The sequence below is a fragment of the Equus asinus genome, chromosome X, assembly GCF_041296235.1.
Source record: "Equus asinus isolate D_3611 breed Donkey chromosome X, EquAss-T2T_v2, whole genome shotgun sequence".
NCBI lineage: Eukaryota > Metazoa > Chordata > Mammalia > Perissodactyla > Equidae > Equus > Equus asinus.
Genome location: NC_091820.1, coordinates 56,908,316 through 56,933,471, shown reverse-complemented (window position 1 = coordinate 56,933,471; position 25,156 = coordinate 56,908,316). Strand labels below are relative to the sequence as shown.

The following is a 25,156-nucleotide window of genomic DNA, read 5'->3' as shown; positions in this document are numbered from 1 at the left end:
CTTATATTCTCTGTAAATTTTCCTTATTTCCTTCACTTTACCATATACAGTCAATCCTCCGTATCTGTGGATGTAGAACCTGTGGATAGGGAGGGCTGACTAAGGGACCCGAGCATCCACAGATTTTGCTATCTGTTGAGGGGCTTAGAACCAACAATCCCTCATGGATACTGAGGGACAACTGCAATTTGTTCATGGAAAAGTTTACTTACTATTCTAGATCAGTTCCCAGTTTCACAGCTATGTCTTCATATTCTTGTCTATTTTTAGCAATAAGCTCAAGACAACCTAAACAAGTGAGCTGGGAAGCTGCAACTCGAGAAGCGAGGGTCTCTCCTGTAATAAGAAAGATAACATTTGCACATCTGAGAACGCAAATAGCACATGGTTATTAATGTTATGTTAAGTATCCACACAATGCAGATGAGGAGAATAAAGCCAAGTGCTCAGACTTGAACAAGTCTCATTTTCTACCATCTTGCCCTACATGTTGCTTCTAGTATACATGATTTCTCATCACGGGGGAGGGTGTCTCCTCTAAATGATTTTAAAAAGAACAAGGAAGATTCCAACGATTTATCAGGAACTCACCTGGCATAGTCACCATAGGTGTCCCTGCCCAGAGGACATCCATCCCCGTGGTGTGCCCATTACAAAGTGGTGTGTCCAGGCAGACGTCAGCCAGCTGGCCTCTCCTGACATGTTCCTCTTTAGGAGCAACAGGTGAAAAAATGATACGGTTCTGGGGAAGGCCCATGTTTTGCGCATACTGTTGAATATTAGGTTCTCCTACTGCTGGAAAACGCAACAGCCACAGCACACTATTGGGAACACGCTTCAGAATCTAAAATAGGGAAAATAAGAATTATTAATCGCAGCTCTGCCCTTCTCAAGAAAGGCTCCTATACATCTCTAATAATTCTACCACACTGTAGTCTTCCACCAGATAGCAGCCTACTGTGAACTTAAGCCTTTCCTTCACATAGACGAATGAGAGCAACTGAATTATAGGTTCCTGTTCTGCAAAGCTGTCCCCAAAGAGAGTTCAAAGAAAGAGGAGACTGATGTAAGAAGACACAAAACAAGTTACTAATTGGCAAAATCTGAGGCGGTTATGTCCTATGGGAATTGATACTGGCAGTGTTTTTTGCCGATAAGATAGGAATTTTCCATTTCAAATTTTAAATCCCCCACCATGACACAACAAATAGAGTTAGCTCAGACTCGCCTAATCTAGATCAAGTGTCAGCAGACGTTGTCTGTAAAGGACCAGACAGCAAATATCTTTGGCTTTGCGGCCACATGGACTCTGTCGTAACTGCTCAATTCTGCCCTTGTCACTGGAAAGCAGTCACAGACAATATGTAAACAAGTAGGCGTGGCTTTGTCAATAAAATTTTATTTACAAAAGCAGGCAATGGGCTGTATTTGTTCCACAGGCCATAGTTTGCCAACCCAATTTAGATCTGCTTCTACCCAATGTACCACATAAGTTCACCATCCCGTCTCTGAAAGACACGAGAACAGACGAATTTCGGAATTCAGAATATTTCAGATTTTAGAAAAGTAGTACTGTGCATACATATTACATAACACCCTCAGCAGCAACTCCCTATAAACAAACACATTAGTACCTGTGCAGCGAGATGTAAGAGTTCATACTAAATGGAATAAATAAAAGACCACAAATAGCCTAACATCAGTTCAGGTAGTTTTGCTGCCAAATAAATTTGCCACAAACTTACAAAAAACCTTTTGGTTTTTGGGTTTTTTGAACATTGGGAAGTGAAGATTAAGGGATAGTAAACCTATACTCATCTGCTTCCTCTTCTCCTCCACCCTCCCCCTCCTTTAAAAAAAACATATTAATCAGAAAAAAAAACCAACCAAGAATTATCTCCATTTTAGCTCTAGGGAAATAAGAGCCAGTGATGGATAGCAAAGTTTAGAACCTTCAGAGGTCCTACTTATGCAAACTGCTCTGATGAACTGACTGAGAGGTAATGGCATAAATCAATTCCTTATTAGTTATAACTCTACAATATTGCAAGAATTTTAAACATGGGTGGATGTACATAACACTTTCTGCTATCAGTTTAGACCATGAGTTGGCAAACTATAGCCTGTGAGCCAAACCTGGCATATTGCCTGTTTTTGTAAATAAAATTTTATTGGAATACACTTACCCTTATTCATTTACATAACGTTTATAGTGTTTTCCTGCTACAATGGCAGAGTTGAGTAAATGTGACAGTGTACAGACTGCAAAACCAAAAATATTTACCATCTGGCCCCTTTAAGAAAAAGTTTGCTGATCCCTGGTTTTGAATACATAAATTAAATAGGTTCATAATGTGATACTTAGACACTGGAAGAAGAAATCAAAAATGGCTGAAAAATCTACAACTCTTGAAGATTAGAAATGAGCAAAACAGCTCCTGAATGGGGGTAGGGGGCAGCCTCAGCAAGATGGCCTATATACAGAATCTTTACTGGTCTCTAGACATTAACAATGAATCTACACATACTCACATTTGCCCACATCTGTAAAGTAGAAGGATCGATTTTATATAACTGATTGAAGTTACAGTACACAATGGCATCTTCTGGTAACCCATACTGAGAACGTGTGGTTACGATAATGGTGCGGGGAACCTCCTCTCCAGTGGCAGCCTTATTGTTGATCTGAACAAGAACAAGAATATGATGATTACATTTAAAGTCAATGTAGTATAATATTTTTTAATCAATGAATCTTTTTTTTTTAAAGATTTTTTTTTCCTTTTTCTCCCCAAAGCCCCCCAGTACATAGTTGCAGTACATATTCTTCGTTGTGGGTCGTTCTAGTTGTGGCATGTGGCACGCCGCCTCAGCGTGGCCTTATGAGCAGTGCCATGTCCGTGCCCAGGATTGGAACCAACAAAACACTGGGCCACCTGCAGCGGAGCGCACGAACTTAACTACTCGGCCACAGGGCCAGCCCCAATAAAGAATCTTTAAGATGCGAAATGGTATAACCATTAAAAGGTCACTGAACTATAATAGGAGAAAATATTCATGACATATTAAACTTAAAAAGGAAAAACTTACAGGATTATCTTAATTTGGGGAGGACTGTACTATGAAACTTCTCACTCTAACCAAAAAGTTCCCTTCAAAACCCTATTAATCCAGGGGGCCGGCCCCATGGCCGAGTGGTTAAGTTCATGCACTCCGCTTCAGCGGCCCAGGGTTTCACCGGTTCGAATACTGGGCGCCGACATGGCGCCGCTCATCACAGCCACACTGAGGCAGCATCCCACATGCCACAACTAGAAGGACCCACAACTAAAAATTCACAACTTTGTACCGGGGGACTTTGGGAGAAAAAGGAAAAATAAAATCTTTAAAAACAAAAAAAAAACCGCTATTAATCCAACAGCAAGCTTTCGCTCACTCTTTTCTTCATGAATAAAATGTCCTTTCCCAATCACACCCACCTTCAAGGCTAAACTTAAATCACTATTCCAAACGATCTCTACTAAGACTGTCTCTCCTCACACTGATCATCACTATTTCTGGGCATCTATGTACACAACTATAGTCTTATCTTGCAATTCCCACACATCTGAGTACTGCCTTACATTGTTACGTAACTATTCCAGGTGTGTATGGACATTGGGTACATATGGGCATTGTGTTCTACACTCAAAATTCTTTGTCCCTGTGCATTTCAAGAACTATACTATTTTTTTTCTTAAGCATGCCTGCCCTATTGTTTCAAATGCCAGTTAACCAGAGGGGAAAAAAACACATCACTGTCTTTTTAGCCCAACATACATTATAAGCGATTATTATTAATTCTTTTACTTGAACAGGAGCAGGCCTGAAGAGCAGAGTTCATTTCGAGCACTCTTGGTATAAACTGTTATACCACTACAACTGTTAACTCCTAGGAGGCCAGAGATCCTTGCCTTATCATCTCTTCACAGAGCTACATATTCACTTACAAGTATCTGATATATATTTATTGAGTACATACTACATCACTATGGCTAAGATACGGGCCCTAAAGTAATTCAATTCAGTGGAGAATACAAACCCAGGGAATTATAACACGTTGTGCTGGATGCAAAGATATACCCCAAATATTACAGAAGCAGAGAAGACAGGTACCAATAAAGCAGGGAAGGACAGGTTAGGGATAAGGATAGGAATGGATTCCTGGAGGAGCTATCTGAACGGAAAGTCTTAAAGATGAACAAGATTTAACCAGGGAAAGGATGAATTACAGAAGCAAGAAACTGTATGATGCCTACAGATAGTTCAGCATTGACCAGAGTAAAGCCACAGGCAGGGAGTAACAAGATATTAACACAGAAGACTCGGTAAACAACCCGCTGGCTGAATCCAGGAGACTTTTAAAAATCACATGATGCTAATTTCCACTGAATTCATTTCCTCATCTATAAAACAAGGATAATGATGCTTACCTCCTAGAGTTATTATGAGATCTAAAGGAAATGAATGCATACATGGTGGTACATGTTACGCTCTATTATTCTCTTCTCACCTGGGTAGTCGCCAGTCCGTTGCTAATACTGAACCCATTAATTGTTATCTGAATTTGTCCTCTGTTAATCATTTCAATGACTGCTTCTGCAATAGTATTCATAGGAATGACAGGCATATTAAGAGCTGTATTACTGCTATCTGCATTGTCTCCTCCATCAGGACATTTCATCTTTAAAAAAAATAACACAAAATGCATCATTAGGAAAAGGATCCCAAATGCAGATAACTTTATTTCAATGACAATATTGACCAGGTTCTGACCTTGACAATTTTCACATCTGGCAGACTATCAAGAAATGCTTTGAGGTCGATGCCATTCAGAACAATCCGATTGTCATAAATGTGCCCATTGGACTTAAAATCGATGACTGCTTTTTTCTAATGGAAAAAAGTTTCATACATGTCTTTCAGGATGCATAGGGACACCAGCAAGGAAATAAATGACTATAGTTCTTTGCAATGCCCCCACAGCACTGTTTTTCTACCTACCTTCAGGTGAGGGAACATATTAGCATGATCACCAATAAAGAAAGTATGGGGCATATAAGCCAGTTTCTCAGAATACTGCTCAGCAACTTCAGCTGGTGAAGTTTCCTGATCAGTGATGATATAATCCATGAAAAGCGCACCACTAGTCCCAGGGTATCCCAGCCACATTGCCTAAAAGAAAAAAAAGTCAAGCCAGACCAAAAACTAAGAACTTTCATCAAACGGGTCCAAAATTAAATAAGTAAACAAACAAACAAGGAGGGCTGACTTCTTTAGCCAAGAACAATCAAGTAGTATTTTAGACTAACCTTCTAAGTGCTAAAATGTTCCTGCAATTTACAAGATAGAACTGTTTATACCCAACTCTGAATTGCATGTCTCCATAAACATGTACCTGTGGGCATTGTGTCCACACTCAAAATTTTTTGTCCCTGTACATCTCAAGTACTACACTTTCGTTTTTTCCTTAAGTCAGGCGCATCTGCCCTATGGTTTCAAATGTCAGGTAACCAAAGGGGAAAAAAACACATCACTGTCTTTTTAGCCCAATACACATTATAAGCAATCATTAATTCCTTTACCTGAATAGGAGCTGGCCTGAGAGCAAAGAGTTCATTTCGGGCACCCTTGGTATAACCATTCATATTTACAAGGATGTGTATACCATCCTGGTGGATGCGATCAGCTGCTTTTCCATTGCATGGAATCTATGGAATAAAACAGTAAGAACGCACTATGTAGAACTGCAGACTGATTCAATTAGCTTTAACGACATTAAATGGAATTCAGATTCCCAGATGCAAAAGTGGTAAGAACACAAATTACATCAATGCAAGGTAAAAATATGGGCCCAAAACATTACAGAAACAGAATAAAGAGAAAGGAGAGTTTACTTCTAGATTGAATGTATGAATAACAAGGCTTCATAGAGGAACTGGTTATTTGAAATGGGCCTTCAAAGATGGATAGGGGTCTAAGGGAGTTGGACAGAATACAATCTTGGTAGAGAACAGTATGAATAAAGAACCAGAGTAAAATGCATGGTGGGTTTACAAAAGGGTGAGTAGATCACATCTATTTGGTAGAGTATACATGAGGGCAAATGGTGGGTGAAAAGTACTGGCAAACTAGATTGTGGTCAAACTTAGAAGGCCTGGCTAAACTCTGAGCCCCTGAAAGTCTCAGAGGTGGAGGGCGGTATGCTTCTTAGTCATACAGTCCAACCCGACATCAAAAATGGTCAGGTATACTTCCGAAGCAACAGCTATACTGCAAAGAGGTTGGTACGTATATTATTTTTTCAATGACAAGAGTCTCACAACCCTTCTGCTAGGACTTCAATGATTCATATAGGAATTACTAGATATACTATATACTGCATAAATCTATTAGTCACCAAAGTGGCCAATAGAGCCTATAAAGAAAAAACTCAAAGTCTACACCCTCAGCAAATTAATTCCCCTACAGGTTCCAATCTTCATTTATCATAAAACGTACACCCCTAGAGGAAATAGCAATAGAGCAAGTATAAAGATAACCAAAGGCAAAGGCCCACAAAAATAGATGAACCATAGTCCACCTATTTTCTTTAACTGACCTCTCCTTCTTCCACGCCACCATTTTGTTCAACTTATTCAGTTAATATTAAGTGTCTACTGTCGCAAGTGCTGGCTCAATCCCCGAAAAAGTTTTACGTCCAAACACATATATACCACATTTCTATTTCATTTGCAACCTCAGCAAAATCCATGCCAATTATAAATGTAAACGACCAAGGAAATAAGATCAAAGCTATTGCCTATCTGTAGTGGATGTTTAATACCTGTCATGAAAAATACTAGCTATATGCCAATAGTTTTATTCACTCTTTTCTCAAAATAAAAAGTTGCAAGTTCAAGAATTTCACCCACCTGAGAAAGATCAATGAAATGATTAGCTTCTGCCATCACCTTTACTCGGAAGTTAGTGCCATCATCTGGGCTCAGGGCATAACAGAACACCTGAAAGGCAGCATACAGTATATTTAACAACTTCGGCTCAAATCTTTCCAAAAAGACACTAGGTTTAACATCTAATGGTGACAATAAAGCCACCACCGTGGGTTTTTTTTTCCCCATAAACAAACAATGACTACAGGGAAACACTAGTCTTACCTCAAATTTATCAGGATTGTGCATGCCTGGAATAGACTGCATAAGGTGAGAAGTAGGATGATTCCCAAAGTCAGAACTCACATAGCCTACACGCAGTCGACCGTCACTGAGCTTCAAGTCTTTTGGATGTTCATATGGTGGTTTATGAAGGACATTAATCTACCAATGGAATCCAATGCTTGTTAGTAAAGTTCAGTCTATCCGTAAATTTGCATCTAGGAAAACTGACTAAAAACAATACCAAACCTCTACCTCACACCTGTTGAAAATGGTTTGCCCAGAATACTTTAATTCAGATCACCAGTTCAATGCAACCTTAGCAGTCTATAATACGCTTCATATTTTGACCTGCTCCTGGGGCCTAATGACATAGACGAGCAAATCTAAAACTTGTACAAAGGAGGCAGTGTGGACAGAGCATGACAAACACTGCATTTTAGAAAATTCTGTAGGGAAGCATTTTTAAAAATCAGAATTACACCTAGCACTCCATCCAACCTATGCTGCCAAGCAAATTCCCAGCTTTGATCAAGCAGTGCTCTAATTCTCCAAGGTGAGTATAAAATACCACTTTATTAAACATTATGGTTTTCAAATTAAAGGAAAACACCATCAGTCTATTGTCAGTATATCAGTTAAGATTCCACCTTATGGGATGGAGGTGGTTCTGACTGAAGACAGGACACAACGGAATGGGTTTCCGGGGTGGCCGATACAGATTCATTTCTCAACTTGGGTGGTGTTTACCTTCTGATAACTCATTAAGCCATACATTTGACTCATGTATTCTTCTCTGTTTTACTTTACAATAAAAAGATTAAAACAAAAGAATCGCACCTTATCCAAGCAGAGGTTCCCATGCCTCTCAGCAATAGCCTTCCTGAATCCATGAGAAAGAGGATATAGCATACTATGATGAGGATGCACCGAAGGCAACCTGTTCTTCTCTAACTGGTCAGCCACAATACTGACCAACTTCTTCATTCGCTCATCATAGTCTGTCCAATCACAGACAATCTAGAGGAGGCAAAAAGAAGTTATTATCTGAAAAACCCTATTCCAGGATTTAACATTTTATGTGTCTTTGGCCAAAAGTAATGTCAGATAACCTATTAAAAAACACTGTCTCCAGCTAGGCTTGGATTAATACAGCACGTAACTATTAAAAAGTGATTACAACACTGAAAGCCAACTATTAGCCTGTTATTCTTTACCTGCAGGCAATGAGCCAAGTTACAATAAGCATCAGGAAAATCAGGTTTAAGTTTCAGAGCAGTGCGGTAAGAAGCTATTGCTTCTGGAATATTCCCTGAATCCTGGAAAAAATAAAGTGAGATGATTAAAAATTTTCCTACAGTTAAACATTAGGTGCTAAGATGCACACATCATAATAAACAGTAGTACCTTGTGAATGGAAGCCAGATTGCTGTGGGCATCTGCAAACGCAGGGTTTATCTGAATGGCACGAGTATAACACTGCAAGGCTCCCTGCACATCCTGCATCTCCTTTAAAGTGTTTCCCATATTAGAGTAGGCATCAGCAAAGGTAGGACTGATTCTAAAGGAGAGGACAACGGTTTTATTTATCTAGTACAAAACCCTCTCACCCTCTGTAATGTTAATTTAGTCTGTTGTTATTACAAGTCATTTTAGCACATGCCAAATGTTCCAAATGTCAAATATTTTAAAATTTCAAAGAAAAAGAAAAAAACAAGGCTGTGAGCCTCTCACCGAATAGCCTCCTTATAATGCATCAGAGCTTCCTGCAGTTTTCCCTGCTGCTGCAATACACTTGCTAAATTCGAATGGGCAGCAGCAAACTCCGGAAAGACCTATAAAGAGTCAGATGACAACTGAGGTTTAAAAAAACTACTCAACAGCAGTGATAACTTACCACAATAACTTTGGTCAAGTACTTTTATATTCCTACACTTCTCTCCACCTTCTCTAAGTCTACTCATTCTTCAAAGCTGGGTAGTTCAAATTTGACCTCCTCCTTTACTTTATACCTCTTGTTTCAAAACATAATGAGGTAGACCTCTCTTCATCTTAGTTTATGCTGATTACTCCAGCATCTCTTCTGAAATCTCTCTCTTCTAAATTCCTGCCACACCCACCAACCACCACCATTACAGCTATCAGGCACTGAAATTATATACTTACTGGTCTTACTGGTAATTTCTCTTAAGCTGTAGCTGACTGTTTAATTTTTGTGTGCAGATCTTATCTACCCATAAAATAATAAACTCAATGGAGAGATTTTCTTGAATGTCACACAGGACCTCACTCATACCTTAGGCAGTCAATTACTGGTTCAAGATTCAACCACTCTCTATTTTTACAAGAGGTGGACGACATGGCAAACTCTACTGCCTTCCCTCTACTATCACATACACAAAATACCCAGCCACACTACCCTCAACATACTTCTAATGCTTTACGATACAAGCGAACTGCCTCTTCAATGTTTCCCTGTTCTCGTTTGATATTGGCTAGGTTATTCAGAGAGTCTGCATGAGTGGGACACAGCCGGAGAGCTGTATTGTAACAATCTTCTGCTTCAGCAACCTAGAAAACAAAACAAACTATTCAAAACCTATCGGAGGAATCAAAGAGCTACCACTGATAATTATTCTAACAATTGTTTAATTAAGCCTAATGGCTGATGTTAAAGAGAAAACCAAAAGGCCAAAATGGCGTCACTCACGCTAAAGCCCCTAATACCAAATCTAGATTTCATACCTAATCTAATTGCAGTTTCAACCTTTCCCAGAAATGTAAATCTTAATCAACCAGTCTGGAATTTTCTGGTCAGCACCAATGAGGTAATCTGTCACATAGGCCCTTCTCAATCACCCAGAGGAAGAAGAGGCAAGCTACACATAAAACCCTTGCCTTCCTTTCCCTCTAAAAAAAGATGTCCAGGCCTAAAAATAATCCTTTCTTTTCATTTGCTAATAGTTCCCTTGCTCCACCCTTCTTCCTGTAAAAACCTTCCATTTGGTACAACCCCTCTGAGCTCCCTTCTGCTTGCTAGATGGGGTGCTGCCTGATTCATAAATCGTTTAATAAAAGTCAATTAGATCTTCAAATTTACTCGGCTGAATTTTGTTGTTCAACACTGGTAACATTCCAGAAAACATTATTTTTGCTATTCTTCCTCTCAACCAAACTCCAAAGTAAAATAATTTACCACCTCAATATTTAATAATAATATGTAAAAAGACTTTTTTAATCCTACCAAGTAACAAAGAAATATACTGAACAAAAATCCTTACACTGCCCTTCTCTTTGAGAGCATTGGCTAGGTTGCAGTAAGCATCAGGAAAATGTGGTTGCAATTCAATAGCTCGCCTGTAGGTGTCTATTGCCAGATCTATCAGGCCTTGCTCATAGTATACACAAGCCAGGTTGCCGTGCACGACTGCATGATTTGGACTCAAGCTTAGGGCCCGAAGGTAAGCTGCCACAGCTCTGGAAACAAAAAAAAGACACACAATGAAACTAACTTTTAATGGATGCTTTGTTAGAATTAATGCATCCTACAGTATACTTAACCTCAAATCAAAACTGCACCTTTATAAAATGTATTTTCACACTGACAAATATTGTATTCCCACACAAGAAATAGGCATTCCTTTGACAACAACAAAAAGTCAGGCTCTACGCAGCTTTCTGAATCAGATAAAAGGAATAATTTAGTCTAAAGATAACCATTTCAACAGTCTTACAAAAGAAAGGAAATTTCAACTAAACTCCTAGTGAGAAGGATAACGGCTCTGTGGAAAGTCAACAATGAAAAGTCAGGTAAATAAAAGGTAAAACAGCAGACATGATCAGGGAAAAGCAACATACTAGAAGAGGGAAGTGTATTTCAAGGGACACTGTCACAGTTTCAGTCCAAACTCTCAAGTGTTGACACAACAAAGACTTGAGAAAATGTATCAAATATAACATTCTCTCACCTGTCAAAAATCCGTGCCTCTTTCAAGACATTTCCTAAATTAATATAAGCATCCAGAAAATTTGGGTCAAGGGTGACAGCCTAAAAAATCAGAAGACAGTTACTTAGAGCAAGTTAAGATTTCAGATTAAGCTCCCAACTATAATTTTTTATTCTGAGATAATTTTAGACCTCTGATTACATTTTCTAGTATAATTAAATCTTATTTCTTTCATTTTTAAAACCCAATTATTTTAGTACCCACTCATTATTCACAAATCTCAACGTTATCAAAATAACTTCTCGCATAATATAAGAGCAAAATGTGTCCTGAAGGGAAAAATTTTAGATTGGGTCTGCTCCAATTTTATTGAGCTGAATACTTCTAATGGTTGGCACTACTGTATTCACAATTAATCAGCCTAACTCTTCTAATAACTAACGGCAGGGAGAAGCAGCAAGCTCTAACTGATACAGAAAATACATACCTCAGTAACTACAACTATATACACAGGACGACTTCAGTAAGATATGTAATTAGAGCTGTATACTCAGTGAGACAGATTACTTTAAGGAGATACTAACAATAAATGGTTTTATCCAAATAGTTCTGAAGTTGTCTTAAAATATGGTCAGATGTAGCTAAAGCAGTGATTCTCAAACCCGGCAGTATATTAAGAATTCAGGTGCCTGGGCTCCATCACAGGCCAGTTAAATCAGATCCTCCGAAGATGGAGCCAGGATATCCCTATCTTTTACAAGCTCCTCATGTACAACCAAGGTAAAGAACCACTGAGCAAAAGAGGTGGGGGTACTCCTATAGTGTAATACATGCAAACCTTAATTGAAATACTGAAAAGATAAAGCTAATGAGTAACTGAATTAAAGATTCATAAAAAACACTCCTCTTCACTTAGATGGCAACTCTTGTAGTAAAGACAACATGATGCACTTGTGTTTTCTACAGTGACAGATGTCCACCTCAAAAACTTTTCACTTTTCGTTACAGAAAATTTCAAACATATACATGAGAGGAATATAACAAACTCCCAGGTCTCCACCATCCAGCTTCAACAATTAACAAATCATGCTTAATTTTATTTAATCTATATTCCAACCTAACGCCCCCTCTTTCCAGGTCATTTTGAAGCTAATCCCAGACATATTAATCCATCCGAAGATATTTCAAAATGTATCTCAGGCACAAGACAGGAATACTTTTTCCTCCCAACATAACCACAATACCAGTATCACACGTAAAATAACTGACAGCAATTCCTTACTATCAAGTATCCATTCAGTGGTCCAACTTCTGATTAACTTTGATTCAGGATTTAAATAAGACTCACACAACTTGTCAACATGCCTTTGTGAGTTTCTTTCAACCTTTTAAATTAAAGGCTTAATTTAAATCTTCATTTTTATTCCTATTGAAGAAATCAGACCATTGTCCTATACAGCTTCCCATAGTTTGGACTTTGCTGATTGCATCCCTATGGTGTACTTTAACGTTTCCCTGTCCCATGTACTTCCTACCAATTTCCACAGTGGTAGTTAGAACTACAAATGTAATCAGATTTGGGTTCTCTTCTCTTTTTGCAAGGCTAGTTCGCTGGTGGAACTGTTTACTTCCATATCACAAGATACATAACATGTCTGGTTGTGTCTCTTTTTTGCCACTGATAAATGCCTAAATCTATTAATGGTGATACTCTGATTGTATCCTTCCTTCTTCATTTATTATCTGAAATACCTCTATAAAGAGAAACTCTCCCTATCGACTATCAGGCTACCCTGAGGTCCAGGAGAGGGGACAAATGCTTTACTCTTCCCCTTTTAACCAGTTTTCAAAATGAGTCGAGAAGTTTATTTTCCAAAGGTGACCAATGAATTTCTTCTTAGTATAATTATGAACTCATGGATTTAAACGTGTTTGGTAAGTTTCAATATATTTCAGTTATTATTCCTACTGATGCCCAAGTCCCATCTTTAGCCAGTGGGAGCCTGTTCTGGTTGCCTCCTGAGTCCTTTTGACACAAGCAAAGTAATATATCAAAGTTTCCTTGCTTTCCGGTATAAGGCACTCCAGACTAATTTTGCACATTTCCTGCCCCAGATCTGGAATCAGCCTTTTCACTGAGAAGCCCTGCTTCTTTACAGTAAAGCTGCCTGTTTCAAAAGAGGATTTTTAATTACTAAAGTACATTTTCAACGCAAAATTGGAAACCATCCTCTCATATACCATCAAGCAAATGCTACAATACTGTCAGAGAAACAAAGATATTATGTGACTGGTTAAGTAAAGGCCTCTTATTTAGCTCTGGGAAAAACACCCTGCACACATAAGCACTTCATAAATACCACTATTAATTTAATGACCAACCTTTTCAAAGTGATGAATTGCAAGCCAAATCTCCCCTTGTGCATTGAAAACACAGCCAAGATTACTCCAAGCTACTGCAAAGTTCGGTTGCGTCTCAATTGCTTTCAAATAACATGCCTTAGGAGGGGTTAATGAAAGAAGATGGGAAGGGAAGGAGGTAAAGGGAAAGGGGAAAATTTGTAAAAGGGAAAAAAAAAAAAAGATTGGGGGAGGGGGGAAGAAGGTGATATCATTATTCCTTCTCTGACCAGCCAAAAGTGACCCTGCAGCATAGGCTCGCTTGCGCCAAAACTAATGCGCTGCCACAGCTGGCTGCTCCTGCGCCTGCGCCACCAGAACCCAAGTGCAAACCACCATGTTCAGTTCTGCCAACCAATGACCAACCCTTACACTGGGACTTATCTGGGAAGTCAGTTGCCATACCACTCTGTGCTGGACTTCTCTTATCTGAACACTTAAGCGCTCTTGCTCTGTTTTCAAGTGATATCTAGAGGGCATCACTTAAGGCCAAGTTTTCCCACCCCCTCCCACCCTCCCCCAGTTTCCCAAAGTGTGTTCTATGAGGGGTTAAGAGGTTTCACTGGAAAAAAGGATTTCATGGTCAAATAAATTAGGAAAACAGAAAACAGGTTTCTCTACTAGGGGACTCCTCTAAGCCTTTAATAATATATACAAGGTTCTCTGAACTTAGTTGACCATGGAACTCTTCTTTCGCTGGGCCTTTTATTAGAATACTATGAAACACATTTTGGGAAAGCTGCTCTAAACAATAATGTTCCTATCATCAAAACTATGCTACTGAAAAGAGAAATGTTTTTCTGCCAAGTCAGATATCTTTATAAAGCCAGGCTATAAGTTACATCCTCGCAACGCCCCTGTCTCCCAAAGGGGACTGAAGCTGAAACCTCATATGACAGGATTGCACCTAGGTTGAGGTCCCTGTAATGCGAGCGCAAACATCGCTTGCGCAACCTAACAGCATCGCGCTGCGCAATCGCTGCGAACTGCTGCGCTACAAAGAACACCCCTAGACGCAGCAAACGGCCAACCAGATCCATTAATCTACTAGACAGGCCCATAGAGAATATTTGTTTAATGAGATTAGTTGGACTCGAGGTATGTTAAAACCCAATTTTATCCAAAAAGGCTACAGAATAGAACTGAGGGAGCCAGTCAATCAGATTACTCATCTAGTCAACCGTTCACAGGGGCTCATTCGCACGCATGGCGCATTAACGCTGCGCAGCCTTTGCGCTACTGCAGGGTCACAGCGCATCATCAGAAGAGCAGAATGCTGCAATCCAAACAAAGAAGAAAAAAGGAAAAAAATGAACAACAAGAAGAGTTAGAAGCTTTTACTAGTAAATTATTTCTAATAATTTTTAATATCAATTAACTTATACTTATCTTTGACAGAATTGTGGCTATAGTATAAAACATTCTCTTACATAACTTGCTTGTAAATAAAATTATTTTAAGCTGTTTCTGAAGCCACAAGACAGAAGATTCAGGCATGGAGGCAAATTGTTTTGCTGTGGCAGTTACAAACCCGTTACCATATTTCTCATCATGTGACTTTTCGGTGCGTTCCTTGCTGGAAGAGGAGGAGGTGTGTGTCTGCCCTAGATCCAGGCCTCGAGCTCCCTTCAGCGAGGCACCTTACGCATGGAATAGGAGGTTTCACCCACCTGAAACCTTCTAAATACAATATCAATGGTGAAAAACCAAAAACAAGAGAGAAAATAAAAACAAGATCATTAGTAAAAGTTCAACAAAGCAATTGAAATTCTTTGGATGTCTATTACATATGGGAATGAGGACAGTCTCAAGTCTGTAACATGGGAAACATGCAGAAGGGAGAGGGTTAATCAGGGCTATTGCATACAGCAGGGATTTTTGCTGGAAGAAAGGCTCTTCATTTTCTACAAAGACAACTTAATTTTGCTTCCATCGACTAGGAATATGCTGGCTTGAATTTTCAAATGCACTGATTACAAAAGAAATACATTGCATTTCACTCAAGAGTATTTTCTTGTTCACTAAGTTCTCACAAAAACAGAATAACATTTTTCAAACTAGGTGTCTCCAGAGCTCTGAAATAAAGAAGTCAGCAACCTAAGGCAGGCGCAATGTCTCAGCCTAAACCGATCTCTAAAGCTGCAGTGAAGTGCAATTCATGTTAGCTGTCCGCTTGGTGGGGTGACAATTAATAGGAGCTTATCAAATATTTGTTCTATAAATTACCAATTAGATTTATCAGCTAAGATTGAAATAAATTACAATTCATTAGCTGGAAACCTACATAAGGTTAATCCAAAGTGTCAGCAGAATTTATGGGCTACGCACTTAAAACTAGTGCCTTTTAACATTAGATGGTGCTGAAAAGCCTTCTCCCTCCCTGGATGAAGCAAACAGACAGCTACGCTGCGCATACACTCCACGCATTAGCATGCGCGTGGGGCTCAGAGCAACAGGTGGGAGTTTCAGAAGCATTCTGGTTTCTCCCCACTCCTCACCCCTGCAGCGCGGTTGCGTAAGGTGGCTTGTAACAAGACAATGTCATTTATAAATTTAATTTAAAATTATACCAAAAGCTTTAATAACCCAACCTGGTGGTCAAATTCATTATTTGGAAACACAGAATGCTAAAAGCCACCTTTCCACTTTGGCAAGTTTTCTTTCGATCAGTCCATTTCCCAAACAAACCAGCTTTGATCTTCTGACTTTTTTTTTTAAAGGAAGTAGGATGGGGAGGAATAAAAGAAGGAAGTAAGGAAGAAAAGAAGGTAGACAACTAGGATTGGAGAAGAGGAAAAAGGAACTTGGGGGAGGGAGTGGGGACAAGAAGGGGCAGGATGTTCCAATTATTAATTTACAATCATTTTAACAGCCTTTCTTCCACTGTAAAAAGGGTGAGGAAGATGAAGGGAGGAAGGTTAAATAAGAATTTTAAATGCCAGTATTACAGGGTAACATTTGGATGAAATTCTTCTCCACTTACAAGCCACAAAGGACTTAGAAGAGCAGCATTTTCAATGGCACCTGCATCATACAGGAGTCTTGAGCCAAATCACAGGCGCTCTGCTTGTCATCAGCAGGCAAGCCTCAGATTTGAAGGAATGTTATTTATTCCCACATAAGATCATGACGGAGCCCATTGTTATAAAGATGATCTAGCTCAGCAGAAAGGCTCCAAAATGTTCAGGTTCTTGCTTTAGCCCCAGATTTAGAACAGATATGCCAAAGCCTGGCCCTGCTCTAGTCTGAGGCGATTCATGCCGTCAGTTTTCCTCAGTTTCATAGGACTGTTTTGTGAAGACAGCTCAATGAAGAGTTGAAGACTTGGCAAAAAGTACAAGTTTTCATAACACTGATGTTTAAATGTGTTCTATCAAAAACCTACCTTGGCTTCTTCCAAGCGACCCAGGGCTTTGAGCAGGTTCCCCAGGTCACTGCGAACACAGTACAAATCCTAGAAACCCAGAGATACTCTGTTATTAATTATACTCTGCTTTTTTGACCAAAAATATCTTGAAATTACTTTGATGTATCTAGCTCCCTGTCATTTTATTCTGTCAACTAAAGATAGTGCTTGACAAATTTAAGTATAAAACTACAATCCCTCATCCACAATTTCAAATTCCAAAAAGTTACAAAACCTCATTTGATGATTAAAGCTGACCTGAACTGGCACAAAGCTATTTATAGAATTTATTGTGAATACTTAAGTGTGAATACTCATATCTTGGAATACTCATAGCTTAGAAATATAAATGTGTTTTACTAGAAGGTGCTGCTTCAGACCCACCTGGGAGTTTTATATACAGTATTATCATCTTTAAAATCCTAAAAATTCTGAATTTTGAAACTCATCTCATCCCACCAGTTTCAGATAAAAGACTATGGGCCTTACTATGGCTTCTCCTGTCCCCAAACGTCAGCCATTGTTTTTTAAAAAAGCATCAAACGTTTGTTCAAGGTTATGATGAATCACTCCTGTATATCAAGGGCCAAAAATTTTCCATGGAGGAAAAAAGTATTTAAGCCATGATTAGCTCTCAGCAAAGCTATCCTTGGGCTGTCAGGCATATTTAGAAACCTTGACTTCATTTCACTATTAGAAGGATTACCATCCAACCAAAGCTTCAATCCTGGCACCTCATTACTCATTAGTATTAAGTGCTATTAGAGTTGATTGGATGAATAATGAAAAGCAGTTGACTCTGCTTTTTATTAGCAGCACGACTGTGCTGCGAGTCCTCTGGCTCACCAGTCCGTTCATCGGTATGAAAGACACGTCAGACCAGTGAGTTTAAATTTGTACTTGTCCTTGTTTGCCTGTGTCAGTCAAATCTATCAGTCAACAAGTAAAAACAATGGCAACAGAGAGTAGGTTTATCATTCTAAACTGTTCCATGAGTGGAGGAGCCTTAAATTAAGTCCTAGAAAGTGAAATTTTATCAACTGTGCCAAAGTATCATCATATATATTATTCTATGTGAAACTGTATTATGGTTTGCAAAGTCAAGAAATTAATTTTACTGATGAACATCTTTTGTGGTTGTATATTAACATCCATCAGGTGAAACAAGTCATCCAGCAAAGAACAGACTACCACAGAACACCCTCATGGTTGGCCATACTGGGTCAGTTCCATGATCGACCCTGTCTGTCTGTCCATCGAGCAATGACTGGGTGTTTTGGGAGAGAATGGTTGTCTCCCGCGACTTCAAGCACAAAAGGTTAATGCTAATCCTCAATACATCATAGGTAACATTAACCTTAGTACAGACTTCCCCTCCTCTAATGAGTCTAAGCACTTTTTAATCATATTTATTCTCTCAAAAGTAATGACCTTTATAATCTTGCTATCTACTTTGTATGATTTTTTTCCCTAAACTTTAAGAGTTACCCATCTGTTTTGGCAGACGACGACTGAACAATCCAATCTGCTCCTTACAAGCTCCTTCTACACCTGATTGTTGTGGTTATACATCTTTGGACTTTTACCAAGTCCTATGCCTTTTCTGAGCCATAATAATCAAAGTCTTGCAATAATTCTCCAACAATGACCCTAATGGGCTATACAATTTAGCCAACTGCTGCAAAATTTTACCCTCTAGTTTCTACAAACTCTTGGATGAATGCCATCCAAGTCCTAACAGTGTATCTATCTATCTCTGGTTGTATCATCTGGATCCATTACAGCATACTAAATCAAGTTAACACAACGCCTACAGTTGAAAATAGATTACCTTCAAGATCACTATAAGATAATCAAGAAGGCAGTTTTAGAAAAAGCTAAAACATACCATATTAAATATAATAATGAAATCCAATTCTCCCACTTGGGAATCCAAACTTCTCCATCAACAGCTAATTTCTAAGAAATTCAAGGATATCACTATTCTCCCAAAAGTTCAAAACCTAAGACATCAATTCTCCTTTATTCGTCAAATCAAAACAATATTTGCTAAGAGAAACACATTTCTCAAACCTAGCCCATTCTACTCATTCCCAGGTTAATTATCTTCTATGCAAACCTTTATTCAATTCAATAATATGCCTGGAACTGCAGAGAAAAGAAGTTAACAGAATCGTCATCCTCAAGGGGCTTACAATCTACGTGGAGAGACAAGACACATACATATTAAATGCCCACATGGTGGTAAAGAACTTTAGAGAAGCAAGTGAATTCAAAGGGGAAATTTATGCTGGGTATTAAAGGATGAGTAGGGCTTTAACAGACAAAGGAGGAGGGTCCTGTAGACAAGGGAAAATAGTATGAATAAAGGTAAGGAGATGGAAATGAGTAAGAATTTCCTGAATAACTAGCGCTCCTAACATAGCATCTATTTCCTGCCTTTCCTCCTAGAGGCCCCCTACCCCCACCCACAACATCTACATACACAAGAAATAAAATCAGGTTGATAAAAACCTACAGTAGTTCTCAATTGCCTCTCAAATTAAATTCAAACTCCTCAGCCTCTCTATTCTTTCCAAATCTTCCAACTGACTCTTTACTACACTCACTTCTTGTTACTACTTGACTCACCACTTCAGCCAAGAAATCTACTTGCTATTTACCTTTCTAGAGAATGCTTAGGTTATAAGCACTCACTCAAAAAACCTTCTGACTAATACGCTCTAACAATAATCATCCGAGGAGCTTACACCTTTCTTCCTTTATGGGTCAGGTCCTGTCTCATACTATAATCCACAACATTTCACCCCCCCCCCAACACATCTCCCCAATTCCTAACAAAGCATTGTACATACAATAAGCACTCAAATATTTAAATGTGACATTTGCATAGTAAACAACAAAAAGCAGAGAAGAGAGGAATAGAAATATATGTACGGTTTTCTATAGTTTAGCTGTATAAGTGAGGTTCATAACAGTAACACACAACATGACAGTAACACGCAATGGTCAGGATGCCAGTAGCTCTCAGTGTTATGCATCCACAATCAAAGCAGAAGCAATGGTTCAACAACTTATAAGACTCCAAAAAAGGGGCCAGCCCCATGGTGTAGTGGCGTAGTCATTAAGTTTGGCACGTTCCACTTCAGCGGCCAAGGTTTACTGGTTCAGATCCCAGGTGCAGACCTACACCACTCATCAGCCATGCTGTGGCAGTGACCCACACATAAAGTGGAGGAAGATTGGCACAGATGTTGGCTCAGGGCTAATCTTCCTCAGCCAAAAAAAAGAAAAAAAAGACTCAGAAAGAGAGTTCCTTAGAGCAACTCAGGGTTATAGCCATCTTAAAAAGGACAATTTTATGCATAATTCATAAAAGGGATTGCCAGGCATGGGCAACTCTTAGTGAGCCATCATGTGAAAGATTACTAGTTACAATAAGCACCTTCAAATACAATGGACTAAAATTTTAGTCAAATTATTAAATCACCCAACATTACAGAAGACAGTTCAGACTATAAAAATATGAAACAGCTCTGTGTAATCAAGTCACAGAATAACTTCTAAATTGACATTTTGTTTAACTTAAAAAGATAAACACTGCTGAAAACAGGTTATCAAGAATGTTACCTTAACATTTTACTGCTGCAAAACCAAAATAATCTGAGTTTCTTTAACTATTTTCCATAGAATGTCAAATACATCTATGATTCAGGCCAACAACGCACTGCCAAAAAAAGCACCATTTAGGAACAGACAAGATTCTGTCAGAATTGACAAACACATTTGACGGTAAGCTTGAATCTAGTTAAGACCAAATATCCTGAAATAAATTAAAATACGATCACCATGGTAGATTTAGGTGAAATCAAGGCAGTTTGCACAATCCTTTTTTCACTGTCGCCGGTAAAGACACAGAAATAAAGCAGCACCTTCCACTAGGAGAAATACAGAACCAGATGGGAATGTACAGCTGTTCAATGCCTTCAAGGGGTAGTTTCATGATTTATTTGAGTACTATCTTACTTCTTTGGTAGGGCACAATGATACGCTTCCTGTTAACATGTTAAATATTGAAAAGCATAGTTCTATCTCCCACTTTAGTTTTCCCTTCTCATCATACTCCTACAGTTTGGTACAGTCACGCCGTCGCTTATCGACAGGGATACAATGAGAAATGTATCATTAGGTGATTTCATCATTGCGCGAGCAGCACAGACTGTACTTGCACAAACCTAGATGGTATACCCTACTACACACCTAGCTATATGGTACTAATCTTATGGGACCACTGTCATATATGTGGTCGATCACTGACAGAAATGTCATTATGCGGAGCATGACTACTGTCAGCAGCAATGACTGCTCTGCTACAAATGCAGGCAACTGGCAATCCGAGTCAAGGGATCAAAGTACAAAACATTAGGGGCGGGGGGGCCGGCCTGGTGGCGCAGCAGTTAAGTTCCCACATTCTGTTTTTCAGTGGCCCGGGGTACGCTGGTTCGGATCCCAGGTGCGGACATGGCACTGCTTGGCAAAAGCCACGCCGTGGTAGGCGTCCCACATATAAAGTAGAGGAAGATGGGCATGGATGTTAGCTCAGGGCCAGTCTTCCTCAGCAAAAAGAGGAGGATTGGCAGTAGCTAGCTCAGGGCTAATCTTCCTCAAAAAAGAAAAAAATAAATTAAAAAAAAACATTAGGGGCCACTGCTGTGTTAAGAGGAGACAAGTGAGTTTATATTCAATCAACAAGTGAAGGGTGGAACCAACCTTGATTAATGAAGGGAAAGAACTTACTATGACAATTTAGGTGCACAAGTGAGCCCTGAGCCTTGGCAAGAACAGAGTCCAAGCCCCAGTGACAGCAAATAGAGGGTCCCCTAAAACTTCTATTGGGTAACTAGCTAGAGAGTACCGCAACAAAAATTACAAAAAGTCACTCAAATTTACATATATATGCGTTGACTATCTCTAAAAGGATACATAAGAAATTAGTTTCATTGGCTACCTCTCCAAGAAGGGTAGCTGGTAAACTTTTCATTGTATCTATACAAAAAGCGATGAACGAGAAAAATAAAAAATTTTAAACCTCAAAATTAACTGAAAAAATAATGATTAATAGATGTTGCAATAAAAAGTGATTTCAGATCTTTCTGCAAACTACTAAATTAAGCTTCAATCTCCTAACCTGTAAAACAGGGATTAAGGGACAGCAGAACATGATCAATGGTTTTCAAACTGTGCTTGAGGGCCACCTTAAGGGGTGGATGCCCTCTGGGCATATCATTCCCTTTTATCTCTTATTTCTTCTCTCCTCACTGTTTGCTTTCAAGATTCAGGCTCAGCTCTTACTATCCACTTCACCGTTACTAGCTGTGTGATCCCAAGAAAGTTAAAGAAGCCTGGAGTCTGTTTTTTTTAATTGGTAAAACTGGAAATAATCCCATCTACTTTGAAGGATCACTGTGAGCATTAAAGCCAATGTCTGAAGCTTGACTGGCAAAGTATCTGGGCACATAGTAGACTTTGAATAAACAGTAGCTATAGGAGTTACTTATTAACCAATTCCAGGGTTGTTGCAAAACTAAATGTTGACGACACAGCTTGGAAATGTATTCTTAAATTTTTTCTGGATTCCTACAATCTCTCTCTTTATCACTTACCTCTTAAGTTTTTATCTATCTTCTTTCCCTAACTACATCAAAAGTTCTGAGGGCAAGTCTTACTTTTTTTGTGTACCTTTCAGAGACCCTAACACAGTGTGAACTTTATGTCTGCCAGCTGGGCCTCACCTGTTCCTCAGAAAACACTGGCAATTTAGACAAAAAAATTTTAAGAACTAATCAAAACGTTGGCGTGGGTACTATCACTTCAATTCTCTCACTTCTAATTATGTTGAAAGAAAAGAGAATAGGATATTGAGGAACAAATTTTGCAGTCTAGTTTCCCTGTCACTGATCCATATACTGGCATCTCGTTTGAGCTATTTTATATTACAGATTAAGGCCCTTTATTCACTATTCATTAAAAATCAATTAACTATTGCAAACACCAATCAGAATTTCTCCAAATTTAATCACAACAGCCCTAACAATCATCTGTTCTGTACTTTTACAAGCATTATAACAACAAATGTCGAGTTTCTTCCCATAAGGATAATTTTTATGTTTTCTAATATAACTTGTTAGATAAAACGAATTTTTTAAAACATAATGGAGATCTGGTTAAGGCACTATCTTAAGTAGACAAACATTTCTAAACTCTTGACTTTATTCCATGCAAAAACCTATTTTAGCGTCTGAAGCATCAAACTATGTTTCTGGGCTTTTGTGAAGGGAAAATAACCATTAAAATTTTACTCACAGGATTGTACTGAAGAGCAGAGACGTAAGCTTGGACTGCCCCTTCCATGTCACCTGCTGCTACCAACGCGGCTGCCAGGTTAATATAACCATCGATGAAATCTGGTTTGAGACGCAATGCATGCCGGTAATGCTCAATTGCTTCCTGTAACTGCCCTCTTTCCTTGTACACATTCCCCAAATTCGAATAGGCTTCTGCCAGAAGGGGATTCTGTTTAATTGCCAGAGTGCTAAAGTGAGCAGATCTGGAAAAGGCGAAAAGTGTTGATGCATGGGTATGCATGTTACAGAAAGAAGATATGGCCCATACGCAGCTCAAACAGTTTCTGAAGATCCTGTGCTACTGCTAATTATATAACTATACATTATCTTTTAACTAGTGCATAGTAGGAAAAATTTTGGAAATCAAAGTTTTTCAAAAGTGGAAGTATTTCAGATTTCAAACTGGAACACTCTTTTTTCTTATGAGATAAAATCCTTACTAGAGTCTTATTACCAAACTGTCACATTGTAAGCTATGATTATTAAGATCAAGACCGAAAACGCTATGTGCATGAGTCTCATGATCCATTTGTTGATATGCACATCTTTAAATGTCTAAATAAGCCAGAATGACATTCAAGGGACAAGAACACCGATTCTTCCCTTTCAATTAATTCAACTGCTGAGATAAAAGCAGCATATCTTAACAACTTAATGATAGCATTTGCAACTTGAACCACATATGTACTTCCTACCACAACATATACACCATCGTTTCTACGCACTTCCTTCCCTCGAGCTGATATGTCTTACAAAGGTGAGACTAGATGCTCAGATGTATACTAAGAATAATTTATTACCTGAACAGAGTTAGGAAAGCAGCAGCTATAGGTGGAAAAATCTAGAAAAAGTCCCTAGTCATGCTGATAATCTAACCACCACCACCACAAAAGGAAGGAGAAAAATTGGCAGCTGGGCATGTCACAAATGGGCAAGAAAGAAGATGTGCGTCGGTGGCTCGGATGAAACCAGTACTGGAAACATTTCAAGCTCAAATATTCAAGTATCATTTTTCAAGCTCAGCACCCAGAGGCAGCAATCACCAGCAGGTACCCCCACATCTCCTACCTGTCCAGCCTTCGACACTGGAAGTGTATAGATGAAAGTAATAAAAGCACACCAGTATTGTCTGGCTCTTGTCGCCAAAGCTGCATGCAGTGTCTCTCAGCTGCCTCAAAATCTCCTGCCTGATATTCTCGATGTGCCAACTCAGCTAACCCTTGGAAGGAAAGCATACGTTTCGTTGGTTCTGGAGAATCATCAAAACATTTGAGGGAAGGAGGGGGGAAAACAAAAAGTTAGAAATGCAAACAAAAAAATGTAAAAATATGGTATATTAAACTTAAAGATGAAAACGCTTGAAACTATGTAAAGCACTAGAGTGTTCTGCGCATTATTTATACCCCCAAGTTAACATCAGATGCAGAATTAGCATTTTTTAAAATTCACCCATTAACTTACTTTCCCAGACTAGGTAGAAATATTTACTTCCAATGAGATTACATTTTATGACCAAAAATACTTTGTACTTTCAAATTATAAATCCAGAGGTAGCATCTAAAGATTCACTGAAACATCATTCTGTATACCTTAGTTAACATAAAGAAACAAAATATAAAACATGTGATTTGCAAGGTCACAAATAACCTACTGGGAAATTTAATAGTCTGTCCCATGGTTTAGGTTGGATTTGTGCGGGGTGGGGTATTGGCAACAATATATCTCTTAACCTGGTACACCATGTGTTTTTAACTCTTAAAATTATATTGCTGTTTTTGTAGATTTCACAACTTCAGTTTTTAAAAT

General features: G+C 38.8%; 1 protein-coding gene across 5 annotated transcripts in view; it reads right to left on the bottom strand.

Annotated features, from left to right (window-relative positions):
• OGT (O-linked N-acetylglucosamine (GlcNAc) transferase) overlaps nt 1–25,156 on the bottom strand; it is a 33,030-nt gene that overhangs the window by 5,333 nt on the left and 2,541 nt on the right. For 3 of the 5 annotated variants that reach the window (XM_070503313.1, XM_070503311.1, XM_070503314.1), the window contains exons 2-21: nt 24,419–24,599; nt 23,310–23,553; nt 16,926–16,994; nt 13,523–13,639; nt 11,162–11,241; nt 10,475–10,670; nt 9,624–9,764; nt 8,928–9,028; nt 8,601–8,754; nt 8,411–8,512; nt 8,034–8,213; nt 7,197–7,355; nt 6,954–7,043; nt 5,625–5,750; nt 5,044–5,214; nt 4,816–4,932; nt 4,553–4,723; nt 2,533–2,685; nt 592–844; nt 213–336 (exon numbers count right to left, since the gene is read on the bottom strand). In XM_070503313.1, the coding sequence (XP_070359414.1) occupies nt 213–336; nt 592–844; nt 2,533–2,685; nt 4,553–4,723; nt 4,816–4,932; nt 5,044–5,214; nt 5,625–5,750; nt 6,954–7,043; nt 7,197–7,355; nt 8,034–8,213; nt 8,411–8,512; nt 8,601–8,754; nt 8,928–9,028; nt 9,624–9,764; nt 10,475–10,670; nt 11,162–11,241; nt 13,523–13,639; nt 16,926–16,994; nt 23,310–23,553; nt 24,419–24,585 (2,915 nt within the window). In that variant the 5' untranslated portion in view covers nt 24,586–24,599. The remainder of the gene's footprint in view (nt 1–212; nt 337–591; nt 845–2,532; nt 2,686–4,552; nt 4,724–4,815; nt 4,933–5,043; nt 5,215–5,624; nt 5,751–6,953; nt 7,044–7,196; nt 7,356–8,033; nt 8,214–8,410; nt 8,513–8,600; nt 8,755–8,927; nt 9,029–9,623; nt 9,765–10,474; nt 10,671–11,161; nt 11,242–13,522; nt 13,640–16,925; nt 16,995–23,309; nt 23,554–24,418; nt 24,600–25,156) is intronic. The other 2 variants (XM_070503312.1, XM_070503315.1) reach the window with 1 other exon arrangement.